We start from the raw sequence: 18074 nt of genomic DNA, 5'->3' as shown, positions 1-18074 counted from the left end.
ATGGAATGTGAAGCCGGTCCTGAAACATTCACAAATTTATCATGAATTGAAGAATCGAAACGTCAAAGGCTGTTGATATCATTAAATCAGAAATGGTGCCTACAAAATACCGAAATACTAAAAGGCAAGTTCAGCTTATTCTTTGATAGTTGTATGGTTGAAACCGTATACTTAGAAACCGTATATATCATAATAATTATATTCAAGGTTGAGATAATCCTCAGGTGCAGTATATACATACTTTAACCACGACAGATAAACAGTTCGATAAAATTTACTTAACTTTTCTGGGGATGAGCATACGTAACACAGCTTAATCTTAGACTATTTCGCATATGTTTAATACGAGGATGAGTTCTTCGATTCATTTGGTATTAGATTTTAATTATAAATGGTCCAGATCTATAACCATTTTGTGAAATTTCCAAAAAAAAAACACTTGACCAGTATTCTTTCTCATTAGAATAATTTAATACATTATATTGATATTAGGTTAAACTCTACAATTCCATAATACATGAGACATATTACCACACAAAACTTCAAACGTGTAACAAATAATTTTCTTCTTTCTAGATCCGCAAAAAAGAAACGTGGTTTCCAGACGAAGGATATGGGACGTTTCTTACTCTACTCACTTTATGGTTGGGGGCTACCCACGCTCATGACGACCATCACAGTGACGCTGGCCAAATCGGATTTACTGACCAATGAAAATTTACGTCCGAACTTCAAGCAGGGTCGCTGCTGGTTCACTTGTATGTACAGCTATTGCGCCGCGCTCTTACCCAATTTATTAAAAGAAATAATCATGAAAAAAATCTTGTATTTCAGACGGTACCTTTGCTTCGGCGAATTTGCTCTTCTTCTCCGGACCGATTGGTGTGCTCTCGCTCTTCAACTTTGTGCTCTTTCTGCTAACACTACGCTACTGCAATCGCGTGAAACGTGAAATTTTCCGCATGCAAAGTTCAAATGTCGAAAAACCGATTATGCGACGTCGCTTCTTCGTGGATAAGGCGCGTTTTGCCATGAATACGAAACTGTTCATTGTTATGGGCATTACTTGGTTCATGGAAATCTTGAGCATCGTTTTATACGATCGCAAGAAAGTGTTCTTTTGGGTCGTTAGCGATTCCTTCAATGTGCTTTTGGGTGTTTTCGTCTTCTTTATATTCGTCTTTAAGAAGCGCATCTGGCATGCAATACTCTTTAAATTAGGTGGGTGGTATTCTATTTAGATACATGAGATACATATACATATGTATGTATATAAAATTGTTAATTATATATTTTCATATTTATAGGTTTCCGTTCCAATGACAGCCTCAAAACGCTACCTCCGGCCACCTGCGCTACACAGTCCACCTATGCGCCACAGACACAGAGCCTCTCGATGACGCGCCTAAATGCCGTCGAAGGCAATCTGTCATTGCTTTGTAATGCGGCAAAGAATTAGCATAAGTTATTTGTTGTATGTCTCCCACTCATTATTGTATTTGTATTATTGTACATTTGTAATATTTGTATATAATTTTTTTTACGCTTTCGAGGTGTGTCAAAGTGCGTTTAGACACGAAAACTACCGATTCGCAACCTTTGACACACAGCTACATATGCTTATGTATGTGTTTGTATGTATGTTATTTCATTAGCGTTACGCTTGTTTGTAAGCTATTTATTATATTTATTTACCATTAAAAGCCATATTTAAATTTATAGTGAAATCCGTGTGTATATTTTATTCATACTTAAATTACAGGAAAATACATGAAATTTATAAAAAAAAATATATACATAAGTGTGTTACACATTAGAACTCAACCGATTGGCTGGTAGCCAATCCTTCTACTTGCCGAGGCCAGCGAGTAGGAAAAGACCATGGCGAAAAGCGGGAATAAAGCCAAGACCGAAAGCATTACGCCAATGCTGGTGAGATTTGTGTTAATAAGTCGTATCAATTTAGGCAAGCAACCCTGAAATCAACATGAAAATATTTGAAATAAACATTCTTAAATATATGTATGTAGTGCATTAAAAACAAGAAATTTGTAGAGCCTCTTGGGTGTGGCACAAGTTTTCAAATGAATCAGAGGTATGTACGCGTATCCTTTTTTTATGCATTGCACACATTCTTCTTTACTGACGTAGACACCGCTTTCACGGCTATAGGCGAGATACATATGGTTTGTCAAAAAAGTCTTGCGGTATTTTTATTGAATTTTTTTTTATTGAAATTGAAATGAATTTTTGATGACTCATGCCCAGCTCTTGACCGATGCTACGGCTGCTACTATGCCGGTCTCTTTCGACCAATTCAACGATTTTATCGCAATTTTCGACGACAGGCCTTCCGGAGCGTGGCGCATCTTCGACCACCTCTACACCAGAACGAAAACGTTGAAACCATCGTTCTGCGGTGGAAATGGAAACTGTATCGGGTCTATAAACTGCACAAATTTTATTGGCGGCTTGAGATGCATTTTTGCCTCTATCGTAGTAGTACTGTAAAATATGCCGTATTTTCTTTTAATTTTGCTCCATGTTTGCGACGCTATAACTTACAAACGACTTAAAAGAAACGACAATCAATCAAACACGTGTTAGCTTGTGAAATGAGCTTTCCAAAAGGGTATAGCATGACCCGATGCGGCGAATAAAATTAGAACTACGCGCTTTCAGCACCAACTATCGAAAATACCGCAAGACTTTTTTGACAACCTATTATATAATGCAACATTAAATTGTTATATTCTAGGCATAATTAGAATAAATAAATAGAATTGGTTTTTAAATGCTGTTCCGTCGCATTTTACATGTCAAAAAGAAAATATTATTTTTAATATTGCCTTGTAACACGACCTTAGAAGCGTGGTTTTCATTGAAGCAATACCATTTTCGCAGTTGGTCCTTTTGATTTTGTGGACGGATCATAGTTTGCTGGCTCGCGAAATCCAGCTCGTGTAAGAACTGAAGTCGAACGCCCATGAAACGTGTTGCACGTTCGGTGAATGAGCGCAAAACGAGATGTGCATCGTTCCCGACTTTCACTAGAAAATTGTGTGCAGTGATTAAGCTCACATTTAGTTGAATGAGCGTGTTAATAAAAAACATTGTCGCATTCGGGCTGATGATAATCCACAAGGCATTGCTGAGACGCTATGACATCCTCAATAAGTTACTGTGCTCTATGTGCAGAGGGAATCAATGGTCTATATTTCTTCAAAAATGAAGCCGGCCATAATATTAGAGTCAATGGAGATGGCTAGAGCCGTGAGATGTTCGACGCCTTGGAAGAGAATATTCGGCGCCATATGGTTGACATACAACAAAATGCTACGCAAAATGGTTCTTTCGGCTAGAATTTACTCGAGCCCGCCGCGTCGGTTACTTGCCCGCAATCATTTTTGAAATATAATGACAAACCCTTGTCTTTATAATATATGTATGTAAAACTAAACTCTTGTCATTATCATTAAACTTTATGCGTTTTATTACTTCTTGAAAACCTCATGTCGAAAAAAGCAAACACCGCATTTTTCAAAGCATTTTCTAATCAGCCGATTTATTTGAAATATTGCCAGAATATTCTCTAAATGTGTCACTTTGACACGAAGTAACAAAAATTGAAAAATTTAAATTCGTAATATTTTTAAATAATTCGACAAAGTTAAAAAATTAAAAAAAATCTACCATTATTTTCGAAGAGCCGCTTTTTATGCATTTTTTACCGGTTTGCAGCTTTCTGAGATAGCGTACTAATCAAGAAGCTGGTATTGTTTTATTTTTCAGAAGACCACAAGGGTAGAAATCATGGCAACGAGGGCATGGGCTTTTTTCCCCCTTTCAAGCACAAATAACTCATTTAAATAAAATATAATAATTAATTTTGTGTACTCTTCAATTGTAAATAAGCAAATAATAAAAAAAATATATAGTAAAAATAATAAATGCCTTTTTTCTTTCAATTGGCAAAAAAACGCTTGGACCCTCAAATATATCTAACAGTTGGCATCCTGTTAACCATAAAAGGCTTTAAACTAACGTATATTTCGAAAATATATATGTATATATGTATTATGCGACGACATTGAAAGTATCTCTGAAAGTATTCGACGCAGTACCCGCAGGGAGAAGCAGAGGAAGAGGAAGACGTCCAATCCGTTGGAAGGACCAGGTGGAGAAGGACCTGGCTTCGCTTGGAATCTCCAATTGGCGCCACGTAGCGAAAAGAAGAAATGACTGGCGCGCTGTTATTAACTCGGCGTAAGCGGTTTCTACGCCAGTAAAGAAGAAGAATATATTCAAATATTACGTTATCAAATATCTCCCTTCCACCTCTTTGTCTTTTGAATTTCGCGACTATGTATAAAGCGCTTCAGAGCTCATATCTGGCAATACTAAACATTTTGAAAGATCTTGACATAACCTACAAAACGACGCAATGCATGATTAGTTTAGATATTGCGTTCAACAGTTATAGACGTGTAAACAGGAGTTCACTAACGCCGAAATTTGCACTCTGCGATATGCTGTTTAGACGGAACGAACTCGACCCATTTTTGAAGCGGATGGTGACAGGCGACGAAAAATGGATCACATACGACAATATCAATCGAAAACGGTCGTGGTCGAAGGCCGGTGAATCGTTCCCAACAGTGGCAAAGCCGGGATTGAAGGCCAGGAAGGTTTTGCTGGGTGTTTGGTGGGATTGGAAGCGAATCATCCCATATGGCCAGACGCTTAATTCTACCGTCTACTGTGAACAACTGGACCGCTTGAAACAGACGATCGACCAGAATTGGAAGGGTATAGTGTTCCACCCGAACAACGCCAGACCACACACTTCGTCAATGACTCGTCAAAAGCTACGGGAGCTCGGATGGGAGGTTTTATCGCATCCACCATATAGCCCGGGCATAACGCCAACTGGTTACCACCTATTCCTGTACATGGCGAACGCCCTTGTTGATGTAAAGTTGAGCTCAAAATAAACTTGTGAAAAGTGGCTGTCCGAGTTCTTCGCAAATAAGGAGGGGGGCTTCTACGAGGAGGGTATTATGAAGCTGCCGTCTAGATGGAAACAGATTATCGAACGAAACGGGGCATATTTGAACTAAATCCGATCACTGTAACATTTTTTATAAAGCATTGAATAAAGAGCAAAAATGCGGAAAGGAGATATTTGACAACCTAATATGTTGAACCTACTATTATTTACTTCGAGTTTAGTTCGCTATCCATTTTCGTCAATAACTTTTGGTAGAAATATTTTTTTTTAACTCACCACTTCATGGAGTTGTCCAAATTGATAGTCTGAACAATTCTTATTTTCGCCACTGTCCCAGCAACACGAGTTCGGTAGCGAATCTTTCGGCCAATCCAGATGGTTTTTGCCGCCACAGCATTCGAGCTAAAAAGTAACAAAAATAAAATAAAAACGAAATCATGTAAGATATACAAAACTATTCAATATTAGTGGTTTCTATACATATATCGCTTTTCCTTCGTCTGTAAACTTATGAAAAATGAATTTACGTTACTTTGCATTTTAGGTGACGATATGTGAAATCCAGTGCCTATTCATCACACTTGATCAAATATGTACGAGTATATCTGTCAATCTGTAAAATATTTTATTGAAATTCAGAGAAAAATGTTCCTAATAGCAATTACGTTTTTATCAAAACTGGGTGAAATTTTGGTCAAACTTCTCCTAGCCCCCATATAAATACCATATATACCATCGACTATACCATATATCGTTCAATATACATATAAGTTATCTTATTGAAAATCAGACAGCATATCTCTCTAAGAACATCATATCTTTTACATATGAAAAAGCATAACATTGGGTGAATATTTCCTATAGCATATACCTAATTTAAGGTGTTTCTAACAATCTGTTGACTTTAAACCATATATTTATACCTCCAGATACCTCATAGATCTTAATGAAACACAAAGAATATCTCTTTCTGGTAATAATATATCCTGGTGCCAAAAAATTGATCAAATTGTCCTTTTATATCATACAAGTATATAAAAATTTCAAACTTCCAAACGTTCGCCCAGCCCCAAAATACCCTATGTAGTGATTTCCTATTTTCACCTCACTTTAAACCAGGTAATTTGGTCAAAAGTGTGCTATTTTATATAAATTGGGTGAATATGTTTTCTCAAACATAATGTGATTTCACATTGAATACAAATCCATTGTCCATTTCTATTCAGATATTCTAGGTAACAATTTAAATTCGTGTATATGTATAAATTTATGCAAATTTTTTTTTAGAGAGAAAAAATGTTAGCATCGGTACTATTATACATACATATGTACATACAATCCTATAAACAAAAATAATTTAATTTGGAAACTTGAAAATCTTTCTCTCGTTTTTTCTGCAACTGATTTATATTTACAGACATGATTATCAGCGCTGTGGCCACTGGTGTGGGTCACTTCGCGTTATGTAAACATACTTTCTTTCTTTATTGAGAGATCTTATCTGGTTCCGAATGTTATTTTTTTCATATTTATTTATTTATTTATTTTTCACTGATAACTTATTTCTTATTCATTTATATACTTATTGAAGGTAAAACTCCTGCTGAAAGTAGTTATATTTAGCTACGACTCCAGAGATAGCGTGGAGTTGTTGATTTTAAAATAATCTTAGTATTTATTGAATGCTTATTTACTTTCATACAAGTATATCGTTTCTATGCGATATCGACACTAAAAGTCAATTCATATATACCGCATATTTCAACTTTTGGACAAATAGTTCGTGAGATACAGGGTTTGTTCGGAAAGTAATAGGACTGAGTCGATTTAAAAAAATTTGTTGAACCAATCGTTACAATTCTTTAAAATCTTTTAAAACAGGCTCTTTCTCCGGCGATGCAGCGCGATTTCCAAGCTTTGAAGACATCACGTAAGGCATTCTCCGGAATAACCTGAGAGCCGAGAACCCTGCATGGTGCTTGGATCCCCTCTGTCGTTTCAAAAAGCTCGCCTTTTATCAGCCTTTTTAAGCAAGGAAATAAAAGAAAGTTTGGGGGCTCCATCTTTGGCTGTAGGGCGGCTGCGAATGCGTTGGGATGCCGGCGTTAGCTAGGTAGCTGTTCACAAGAAAGGCGATGGGAGCCGTGACATTGTCGAGGTGCAACTTCCAATCGGCGGCGATGTCTTGTCGGACCCGATTGACCTTTCGTTTGAGTCTCTTGAGGATTTCCACGTAAAATTTGGCGTTAACGGTCGTTGTCCAGGAAGAACGAATTCATGGTGGACGATACCTTTGTTGTCAAAAAATACAACGAGCATTGTGTTTTTCGAAGTCGCAGTTCTCCCAGCACGGTCTTCATCAGCGATCTCTTCCCGGGCCTCCAAAAAGGCTTGGTGCCACCGAAACACACCACTTCTTGCTAAAGCAACATCAGGGTAAGCTTGCTTGATCATATCAAACGTCTCTGTCGCAGATTTACCGAGTTTTACACAGAATTTAATCGCGTACATCTGCTCTAACGAACGCTGCATTTTCGGCTTGCAGTACTCACAGAAACACGTCGCGCGAAAATGTTTGTCCTGACTCTCCAAGTGCTCGGAGACAACTGACCAGCCGCTCGTTCGTTCTCTACGGAATCCAGTCGGTGCTCTCACGTTCCGAAGTACAGTCGCGGCAGAAGAAAATCAGTCCTATTACTTTTCGGACAAGCCCTGTATTACCACAACGCAAATTTTAGGGCTTTGAAAAAAAAATAATTAAAAACAATCGTATTTATAAATTGCTTAATGAGATCTTTAGTACCAAGTGGTTATACATACATATGTATATCATGAATTGGCCTTCGAATCGCTTCCGCAATTTTAATTCGATGAATATTCTATCTTTGATTATGAATCCGACCAAAACCCCTTCGCGATTGCTACAAAAAATACCGAATAATACTTCGAAGTATTCACTTATTTGTCTCACGTTGGAGATAACCATATTACTATTGCATTCCAATGTTCTACAATTATTCACGAGCTCAACAACATGACTTATCGCCATTTTAATCACCGATCCTTCAAAATCATTTCATTTATTTCAGCTTCGATTTCGAATACTATAGCAGCGGGGTGCTGAGATTGAACTGACAGCAAATTAAAATCAAAATAAAGATATTTTTACCTTTTTGCTATAAAATATACAATTGCGAAAGTTATTATAGTCTCGGTGCAGCCGAAGACTCTTGTTGTCGAGATTCAGCGTTTCTAGATTCCAAAATTTCACATACGCGAACAGGTTTTCCAGGATTTCAATATACGAATTTCGGGATTTCACAACATCAGTTGAGAACTTTAAGCAATTTGAGATTTCGGGATTTTGGAATTTAAGTGTAAATATTTAAGCGATTATGACGTTTTAGCGATTCTAAGATTTCACATCACATTTTTCGGGATACCGAAATTTAAACAGTTAGCGCTAATAAAATCATGCTGATATGTATAGCATTATGCACTGTAAGACTTTCAGGATTTCAAGATTTCAATATAAGCATTTCGGAATTTCACGATAGTACTAGTTGAGGGCTTTAAGCCGTTTGAGATTACGCGATTTTTTATGCTCTTTAAGGTTTTCGAAATTTCAATAAATGAATTTCGGCATTTCGCGATAAGCTTTAAACAATTTGCGATTTCGGTTTATTGCTATGTAATTGTCGATATCGAAATTGTATAATTTCACAGTTGGGATCACGAGACTTAAATAATTAACACTAATATACATTATGTTCATTAAATATTAAACACTTTTATGGTTTCGGATTTTTTTTGCAAAAATCTCGGGTTTTAAAAATATATGTTTCGGGATTTCGCGTTATAAATTTTTATATAATATGTCATACCATATTTTTCATACATGCTTGTAAAAAATTGGTCATACGAATTTTGTAACCCCGTAACCATGTAACCAAGCTCCAATATTAACTCACACACACTTACATTATTCTGTATATAATCGATGAGAGTTGCGTTATTCGCTAGAAACGGGTCATTTTTGTAGGCACTGTAGCTGTTAACCTCCCGTTCAATACCGGCCGGTAACCCAGTTATCACACTATCCTTATAAGTGTATATGTAGATGGACATTAATATCAAACTGAACATGGCAGCAATGAGAAAACCGCCATACTGCAAAATGAGTAATAACAAATTTTACCTAAATTTATATTAAAAATAATAATTACTGGATACTTACAATTACCAGCATCGTCGGATCCACCTTCACGATACACGAGCAGGCCAACGAAGCAGCGAACACCAAGATGCCGCCAACGATGAGCAACAGGTAGGGCACATAGATCGAGTAACCGCCACTGATCTTCAAATAGTTTTGAAAATCTGTTTGCAACCAAATACCCGTTAGGATTATCAAGAGACCGGCAAACTGGAGAAATTATAAAAATGTTATAAAAAAAAAATGTTTAATAATAAAACTTAGAGTTTGTATGGACGAAGGTTCTTGCAACTCTCTTCTTACTCACCCAAAGCAATAGGTTAAACAATAAGAGCATTCCTCGTATGAAATTAAAGGAAAGCATAATGTCCGTCTGCTGGTCCAGTGTGCCCATACTATACCAGTTAAGTGTCGAATTTGTACTGAAAGCATCGCTTTTGAGTTGCGCTCAACAGCGAAGTGCACCAAATTTATAAAAATATACAAGCTATGCAGAATAAATATCTGCTTGCTATACATATGTACATAATTACCATTCACATATATATGTATGCATATGTAGGTTAGCAGCTGAATGGGCATTTTAAGTATTCGCGCTGATTATTTACTTACATAAAGATTCAAGCATTCTTATAGAAATGCATTTTATTTCTTTAAAAAGCATATTGATACATTTATACATATTTACATACGTACATTTTTGTAAGTTTATATATGTATGTATGCATGAACAAGCGCACAAGTAGATCAATGCACTTCACAAACAATCAATTGATTTGTGTTGTTTACACACAGTACATACAAACATACATACATACGTACGTTCTCAACTGACCACGAGCGCCGCTGGAAATGATAAGCGGAGAAGTCTTTGACATCGTCAACGTAAGAAGTCACAAGCGAAACAACAACGATGTGACAGAACGAAGGCCACACAAGTAAATCATTGCAATTCAGTTGGCTTCGTGTAACAGCATCTGCATGCCGTGCATTTTCATGTACTAGGGTGGGCTTAAGGCGACGAAACAAAATGAAAATTGGCGATCATTTTTTTAAATTTGTGTAAGGAACAACGTTTTTTACAATTCAAGAAATGGAAAATTTTAACCTAACTAAGTTTTAAATTTATAGCAGATTATTTCCAAAAGTCGTGTTCTGTTTAAGAAAACAAGCAAGGCTTACATCGCCTCAATGATAAAGTCCTAACTGAACACATTGTCCTATTGGTACTCTCGCTGTGAGGTCATAGATTTTGGAGACCGCCGCTTGTCAAAGCTGTAATGAGAAATATGAGGTGGAAAAGTGTAGACACTTTATCCTACACTGCTCAGTTTACGCCAGACAAAGGTGAAATCATCGTGGTTCCCATACTTTTCACAAACCCGGCGAATGGGCTGCACTTGTTATAAGCCACCTCAAAAAATGTGTACTCTAGGTGTTTTTTCGATATGCAACGGTCTTTTGGATCTATACCTAGGACTTCTAGGCATCACAACGAACAGGCTATCTAAGTTGAATTATTTATGACCTTATGAGAAATCAGCTTACTTACCTAACGAACCGTCTCCGAGTCTCAGCAGACAAAGACCAAGCATCTTCATATATTTCTGCAATGAAAAAGCTCCCTAAAAATCAATCATGCTTTAAAAGATGACTTAAATTTGTGGCGTTCATTGTATATTATTAATTAATCTGAAATTACTTCAATGCAGCTGGTTTTAATTTTATGGTACTGTACAGAGCCTTCCTAATGAACATATTAACAGTTAATGAGCGCTCATGTGTGACGTATAAATACGAAGGCGGTCTGATAAATCGTATAGTTAATGCAGGGCGCGCTTGGGTGTTTACTATAACTCGATGACAGCAGTAAAAATTGGTGTAGCGAGTTGCAACATGGCCGCACGTCCATTTTTTTGAGTCCCACCTAGATGTCTGAAAAAGGGATGGGACGGAGAATAATGCGACAAAACCCAATAATCTCTTAATGGCAGACAGCAGATTCAATGGCGCGAGGTAGCCGAGGTGGTAAGCATCTCAAAACACTCAAAGTGTCATACCGGACATGAAAAGCTGTCGCAGCGATGGATTCCGCGTTAGCCCACAATTTCAAATCAGTATTTTACGCTTTTACAGCGCAAACTGATCATGACCGTCAACGAAATGTGCTATTGTACACCATATACAATATATCAAGTACAAAAACCGATTTAAACAGTGGGCTGACTTCGTACAGAGGACCTGCTCCGAAGAAGGCCAAGATTAGTTTAATGATTAACTAAAGGAAACTTCCATCGTTTTCTACACATTCATACAATAGTTCATCTACATCGACTACAAAACAATCGTGGCGTAGCTACAACGTCGGGCGCCCGGGGCCAAGGATGTTCTGCCGCCGCCCTTTATCTACCCACCTACTAGTTTCATGAGGTGGTTCGAACAAAAGTGACTTTTTACAAAATATATTCTGAAGTTCCAAAATTCTCACAATACGGTTTTTGAGGAAAATGATAGTAAATTTACAAGACATCTTATTAAAAGCCATAGAAAAAACCCATTTTCGTCCTATATCTTGTACACTTTTGACACAATTTGCAGGAATTTTTGCCCGAATTGGCAGCAGCGAAGATCGTTTTGCCGCCCCAAGACGTTGCGCCCGGGGCGATGGCCCCCTTCAGACAGAGAAAACTTTTAAGCTGACACTAATTACTATTTTTTATTACTTCGCTTAATTGTTTATCGTTGAAATAACATTTGAAGTCCTTAGTCAAAATTGAATAAGTATGTAACTATATACAGATCATCTTCTATCTAATTTTAGTACTTACTGAATGATAGATACACGCTACGTAAGCGTGGGATCCCAACTAAGATAAAATCAAATTCATTTTCCATTTAGACAAAAAGTTACAAAATGATTCTGTCGAGACTTCAAAACTAGAAATACTGAAAACTCAATTACTCGAAATAATATTTTTATAATAATAATTTATCTAAAGGCATGTATAACATATAAGTGGAGCAAAATACTGCGTAATATGTTCTGAACCACTATAATTTCGAAATTCATCTCCAGCGGCATGTCAGTTTAATAATTCATTGTGAATATATTTTAAAACAATGTCGTTAAAAGCCTCTCATTTGCATGGAGTGGGAGCACGTTATATAAGATGGATTATCTTTAACTGGCACGCGTTGTACGGGTATTCGACTTTTCCTGTGGATTAAGGCATAATGCTTCCTTAGCATTGATCACTTTGCCTTAGCGAAGGGTCTTAAGTCATAGTAACGAACTATGGCTACTAATTCAGCCAATATAGGATTATGGACGAAAAAACACTCGGATTTACGCTTACATCCGATTGTTGGAAGTGTGAGGTTACTCGCACCACCCGAAGCCAAAGCGTCGAGGTTATTGTTGTAAAAGATTCCGATGAAGACAACCTCCTTACCTAAAGTTAGGAGATGATAAAGAGTATTACCGGATGGTAGTGACCAAAATACGCCAGTAGTGATAGCAGCAAAAACAAAGGGTGCCAACCAAAGTGCCCAAAACTTAAATATGGAACAATCTACCTCTAAAGCCAGCAAGACTACCAACCAGAGTGCACTGGCAGCCAAAGGAGAGTTACAGTGCAAAATGAAGAAAATATTTCAAAATCAAGTGAGGATAAGCCGGTTCCAGAGGACAGCCTTTGTACTTGGAAAGATAGCCAATAAACAATATGCTGGCATCTCAGTTGACATAGAGGAAATCAAGCACCAAGCACAGCCAGTCGAGGAATACGAAAGTTTCCTGAAAACGGAATGAATCAGAGCATACGACAGAAACCGCCAAAGTAAGCTCTCAGAAAAGATAATGCTGCTACAACGGATCCTTGAAAATCTCTACCGAAATACTGAAGCATGGTGGCCGGGCTGAACACACTTTTGCAATGTGGCCAGGGACTGCCTGCAGATGTCTATAGTAGACGAAACACCATTAAGGAGAGATGGGTAGAGATTGATGTCTATTATACCCTACAATTCATTATTTATATGATTGCTGAGCTGGAAACTCTGTTTTTTTGTAAACATTTTTATATGTGAATTTAACAACAAAGTTATCCAGTTAATTTCAATACAAGAAACCAAGCGGGGTTAGGTTATTAAAATGATACCAAATCTGCCTTTATTCGATTATACCAGTTTACTCGCTTTATATCAATTACATATATGTACATATGTTCAATTCACCACAACCAAATTGATTACTGCACCACGCGCAGAGAATGTATCAAGGTGCCAACTTCTTCGTTAATAGTTCGCAAAAGCAATAAGCTTTTTATACCATTTTTTTCTTTAGTATAAACTGGTATAAAAAATTTTTTATATACCATGAAGTTTTTGAGTTATCAATCTGACATTTTGCTTACATGCTTTTCTCCCAAAGAAGCTGCCCATTTATTGAAATTACCGATATCAGAACAGTATAGGCATATAGCTGCTGGACTAACTGAACAATCGGAATCAAGTTCTTGTATGGAAACATTTTTTTATTTGACGAGATCGACGTCAGGAAATTTGGCACGGGTTATTGTTCAAGGTGATGGTAAAATCTCGGAAGAAATTGTTCAGATCATATATAGTATAAGTAGGTACCATATAAACTGAGCGATCGAACTCCCCTTCCCACGACAGTCGGGTCTACGTAATCGGAATGGACCCCGCATTTAATCCGACTAAGGACTCTCAACTTAGCAGAATTCCATACAAGAAGGTAAACAATTTATTTGTGAAGGGTATTGAAGCTACGGCGCAGGTGAGTTAACGTTTTTTTTACTACTTTTTTTCTTGAAATGTATTAAATAATCTTCTCGTCATTTTTTTGTGTTCTTTATATATGTACTTTTTTATTTATCTTCTTTTATCGTATGGTGAAATTAAGTGAACTATGTATGTTTATATGTTTGTAGGTATGTAGTACGTATGCTTACATAACATTAATGCAAGTTCTAGTATGTATAGTATGCAATATTTTATTTAAGTTTTTATTTTAAATTTCATTAATTTATTTCTGTTTAAATTTACTTTTAATTTTAACTGTTGTTGTTTTAGTAGTTGAGAAATTCCTTTAAGATTCAGTAACAAGAAGTTAGTAAAGATATGTAGCGTACGTGTGTCTGTATACTTTTTGGGTGTTTAACTACATAACTGTTACACATATATATGTATGTATATGGTATAACTGTATTTTGGGGGTGAAAAAGTTTTCAAATAATTTATGTAAATAAATAACTGCATGTAAATATATTTTTTCTAATTTTATGTACGCCACGGTGTGAGTTAGCTTATGTATGCGTATATTTACTGCTGTTATGTGTTGTGTGGGTGTGTAGTAATGTATGTTTGTATGCGTATAATTTTTTATTAAATTCAAATATCAACTCTGAACCTCGAACGTTTTCAATATTTTTTGTTTTTTTTTTCAAATATAATACAATTAATTTTGAGAGTATTTATTTGCCTTTTATTTATTTATATAAGTATGTATGCATGTATGTTTGTATATGTGTATGTAACTATAAGTATATAATTAAATATAACTTTAATTTATATGTATGTATGTATATCATTTGCTTTGCTTCAAGTTCTTAGGTTTCCTTCCATTGCTTTCCAAGACCCCAACTAGTACGAGTATTGTAGTATACATTTGTGAATATTTGTTGGTATGTATGTATGTATGTAGGTATGGCTTTAGTTGTGATTGTAGGGATTTTGGTTTTTATACCGTTGTGCAAGATGCTCGTTAGCTCCACTGCAAATCATAATTTGGAGATTAATAAGTATTTAAGTAAGAGCAAATAAAAATTGATAAGTTTAGGAATATAACTGGAAGCAGGCAGTGAAAATTTAAGGCGTTATATCCAGCTAAGAATTTCGAAAAATTGATGTTTTTGTTTATTTATCGAATGTGCATTTATTTACATATTTTCTCCAAGAATTTGAAATTGATCCGGCAAATAGATTCGCAGATAACGGCACATTTGTGAAAATGAACTGGATCGATCGACTTAAGGGGGTATTCTGGTCTAGGATTTTGAAAAAAATCGATTTTTTGCATATTTTGAAAGTTTAGACTTTCAAAAATATGACCTTGGAAGGATTTTTCAAAATTCGACTTATTTTCGGAGATACAGCCGATTTTGTGACGTGGCGTCCGTGTTCACTAGAATTGTCTCCCAAACTTTAAACGCGTTTTTCTCGAAACTACTTTTTTTGAGGTAGTTGACATGATATCTCAAGTTCTACAGAACCGATTCCTTTGAAATTTGGTATATATCTTTTTTATACAATGCTTTATCGTGTCTGCGTTGGATTTCCAAAAATTTTGATTTGAAGTATTTTTAAAAAATTCGAAAAGGTCGAAAAAATCGGGTAAAAAAAATTTTTTTTTCAAGTCGACGTCATTTTGTTATTTTTTTTTTAATAATCAACCCGATAACGACATCCTTACTAATGAAGAATCTTCTTGCTTTTTGTGATTTCTACTGAATCTACTTGAAATCACGTCAACCAGGACGCACCGTTTTTTTTGAATTGCAAAAAAGTCTTGCTCTTCCCCAGACATCGTTTTTTCGGAGGTAATCCAAGAGATCGCTTAGGGTATCAGGGCAAACCAAAATTTTTCAAAATAAGTCAAAGTAAGCATAATGGAGAGATATTTTGCTTTTCTATGAAGCAAAACTAATTAGTTTCCGATCCATTTGTAACTCAGTTTGATAAAAGCGAACGAAATAATGAAAGACTCTTTCGACAATGAATGGCTCTCAAGTATTCCTTCTTTCGAAGTCGAAAAGGAAGTATCTTTTCGATGAGACGTCGAAGCTTCTTAATATCTACATTTCTTCCATTTGTTAGTGTCCAAACTTGATTTTAAACCCACACTATATTTCTTCAAGGACTGTTTCCAGTTATATGCCTTTCCTATAGTACTTTCCCACCCACTTACATATATCTCGTAAGCTCTTCAATATCCACCAGCATGGAGTCTTGTGAGACATGCAGATCATCCCGTTCCATTAGATTATGCACTAGTGACTCATTTAGCTCTTCAATATGTGTGTGCAGACTATTGACGAGTATTTGGAGTTGCGCTATATTCATATCGGTTAGCATTTGTCGCGAGACACGACGTTTATCGGCGGTCATTTGGACGCCCACCTTACGCAGCGAAACACGTATGATATCGGTAATCGGTGATACGCGTCGATTTTGTCGCTCAATCTGCAAAGAAGAAAGTGTTACTAAATGTATACTGTAAATATAAACTAAATTAAAGTCCAACTTACCTCCATTTGCATGTGAGCCATCTCTTTGGCTTGTGCCAATGCCATGCGTGCTTCAATCTGCAGCTTGGCTTGCTTGGTGAAGAAATCACACTCCAAATCTTCACTGCTGAACGCAGACATTGTCGTTTGGAAACTTTGTTGTTTGCTTTGTGAACGTTGCATTTGTTGTTGTGTTTGATATTTGTTGGCCGCAGCCGCGGAGCTGAGTGACGAAATTGAGGCGTGTCCACTACCTGCATTTGGGTAGGTGGGTTTGTCGGCCAGGGATATATTAAGTGCACTCATATTATCCACTTGTCTAGCTTTGGATAATTTCGGGCACGTCTCTGAGTCTGAACTATGGCTTTCGGTGTCCGATGAGGGATCATTTAAGCGACCCAACTGTGCGTCTGTGATGTAATTAAATTTATTGGTTAATAAAAGGTGTGACAGTAATTTGTGGAATCTTCTTACTTGCTAATCTTGTCTGTATGCCCGTCTTCCAAGCATTTCGCTCCTTGGATTCCTGGTTGTGTTCCTCCGAACCCATGGCCAAACGTCGACGTATCTCTTCGCGGTCACTGCGACGCTGCAGAGAAATTAGGTAAAGATTAAATCCATGCAATAAACGGCAACCAAGTTAAGAATATTAATAGAATTTTGCATAATTTTATTTTCCAGTATAATCTCCAACAGACATTGCTATTTTATTTACTTAAGTTCCGGTCTTTAAATCTTTGGAATTACTATACTTAAGAGGGATACCAAATTGAACACATCGTTTTTGCACGAAGTATTTGAGAAAAAGATCGGTATCTTTTGCCAAACTATTTCAATGAAATTTTTGACTATCATTTTGCACATAACCACCACATCTAAACCAAATACGAGTTAATTTCTGTTTTAAATGGAGAACTGTTCCGTTGCCAGTTCTTGGTCGGCTATAAGTCCGGATCCATTTCGATTAGGTAGGACAGACTTCCTTGGGATCGGATAAAGCAACAGTCGAAACTGGACTTTCTCTCATCGAAATTGTCTTACGTTGGTAACAAGGCATAGAATTTATTATGAAAAAACCGGTAATGGATCAAGTCTAATATAAATATATTAAACTTTAAACGAAATATTGAACTTCAAACGAGAGCCGGTCCTTTGCGTTTATGGCCAGAGCATTACCCATATTTTCCTCTGATATCATTATGTGTACAATTGCATAAAATAGATTCATTATATGAAACCTTATAAAGTATATATAAATGATCAGCGTGATGAGCTGAGTCGATTAGACAATTAAGACTGTCTGTCCCTCTGTATATACGCGAACTAGTCACTCCGTTTCTGAAATTTTCCACACGTCCCTTTCTCCCCAAGAAGCTGCTCATTTGGTCAGTTTTTGACAACTATAGCATAAAGGTGCCATACATGTTGATCGATCCCAATCAAGGTCTTGTATGGAAAACTTTTTTATTTGACGAGACATCTGCGAAGAAACTGTTCAGATCGAATCACTTTAGCATACAGCAACCATACCAACTGA

General features: G+C 36.5%; 3 protein-coding genes across 5 annotated transcripts in view; 1 reads left to right on the top strand and 2 right to left on the bottom strand.

Annotated features, from left to right (window-relative positions):
* LOC120768271 (G-protein coupled receptor Mth2) overlaps positions 1 to 1727 on the top strand; it is a 47151-nt gene extending 45424 nt beyond the window's left edge. For all 3 annotated transcript variants that reach the window (XM_040094870.1, XM_040094869.1, XM_040094871.1), the window contains 3 exons: positions 577 to 758; positions 835 to 1221; positions 1308 to 1727. In XM_040094870.1, the coding sequence (XP_039950804.1) occupies positions 577 to 758; positions 835 to 1221; positions 1308 to 1459 (721 nt within the window). In that variant the 3' untranslated portion in view covers positions 1460 to 1727. The remainder of the gene's footprint in view (positions 1 to 576; positions 759 to 834; positions 1222 to 1307) is intronic.
* A 33-nt stretch (positions 1728 to 1760) lies between these two features.
* Positions 1761 to 11555, bottom strand: LOC120768272 (tetraspanin-6-like). The gene is made up of 5 exons (XM_040094872.1): positions 9535 to 11555; positions 9249 to 9437; positions 8993 to 9181; positions 5288 to 5413; positions 1761 to 1976 (listed from the first exon to the last, which is right to left on the bottom strand). Exons 1-5 carry the CDS (start codon positions 9619 to 9621, stop codon positions 1821 to 1823), a joined length of 747 nt encoding a protein of 248 aa, XP_039950806.1. The 5' UTR covers positions 9622 to 11555; the 3' UTR covers positions 1761 to 1820.
* Positions 11556 to 14779: 3224 nt separating this feature from the next.
* Positions 14780 to 17148, bottom strand: LOC120768137 (schwannomin-interacting protein 1-like). The gene is made up of 4 exons (XM_040094695.1): positions 17012 to 17148; positions 16559 to 16947; positions 16219 to 16493; positions 14780 to 15024 (listed from the first exon to the last, which is right to left on the bottom strand). Exons 1-4 carry the CDS (start codon positions 17085 to 17087, stop codon positions 14964 to 14966), a joined length of 801 nt encoding a protein of 266 aa, XP_039950629.1. The 5' UTR covers positions 17088 to 17148; the 3' UTR covers positions 14780 to 14963.
* Positions 17149 to 18074: the final 926 nt, after the last annotated feature.

This window comes from Bactrocera tryoni, chromosome 2, assembly GCF_016617805.1.
Source record: "Bactrocera tryoni isolate S06 chromosome 2, CSIRO_BtryS06_freeze2, whole genome shotgun sequence".
NCBI classification, from domain to species: Eukaryota; Metazoa; Arthropoda; class Insecta; order Diptera; family Tephritidae; genus Bactrocera; species Bactrocera tryoni.
The sequence above is the reverse complement of the archived record's forward strand: the minus strand, read 5'-3'. Positions and strand labels throughout refer to the sequence as shown.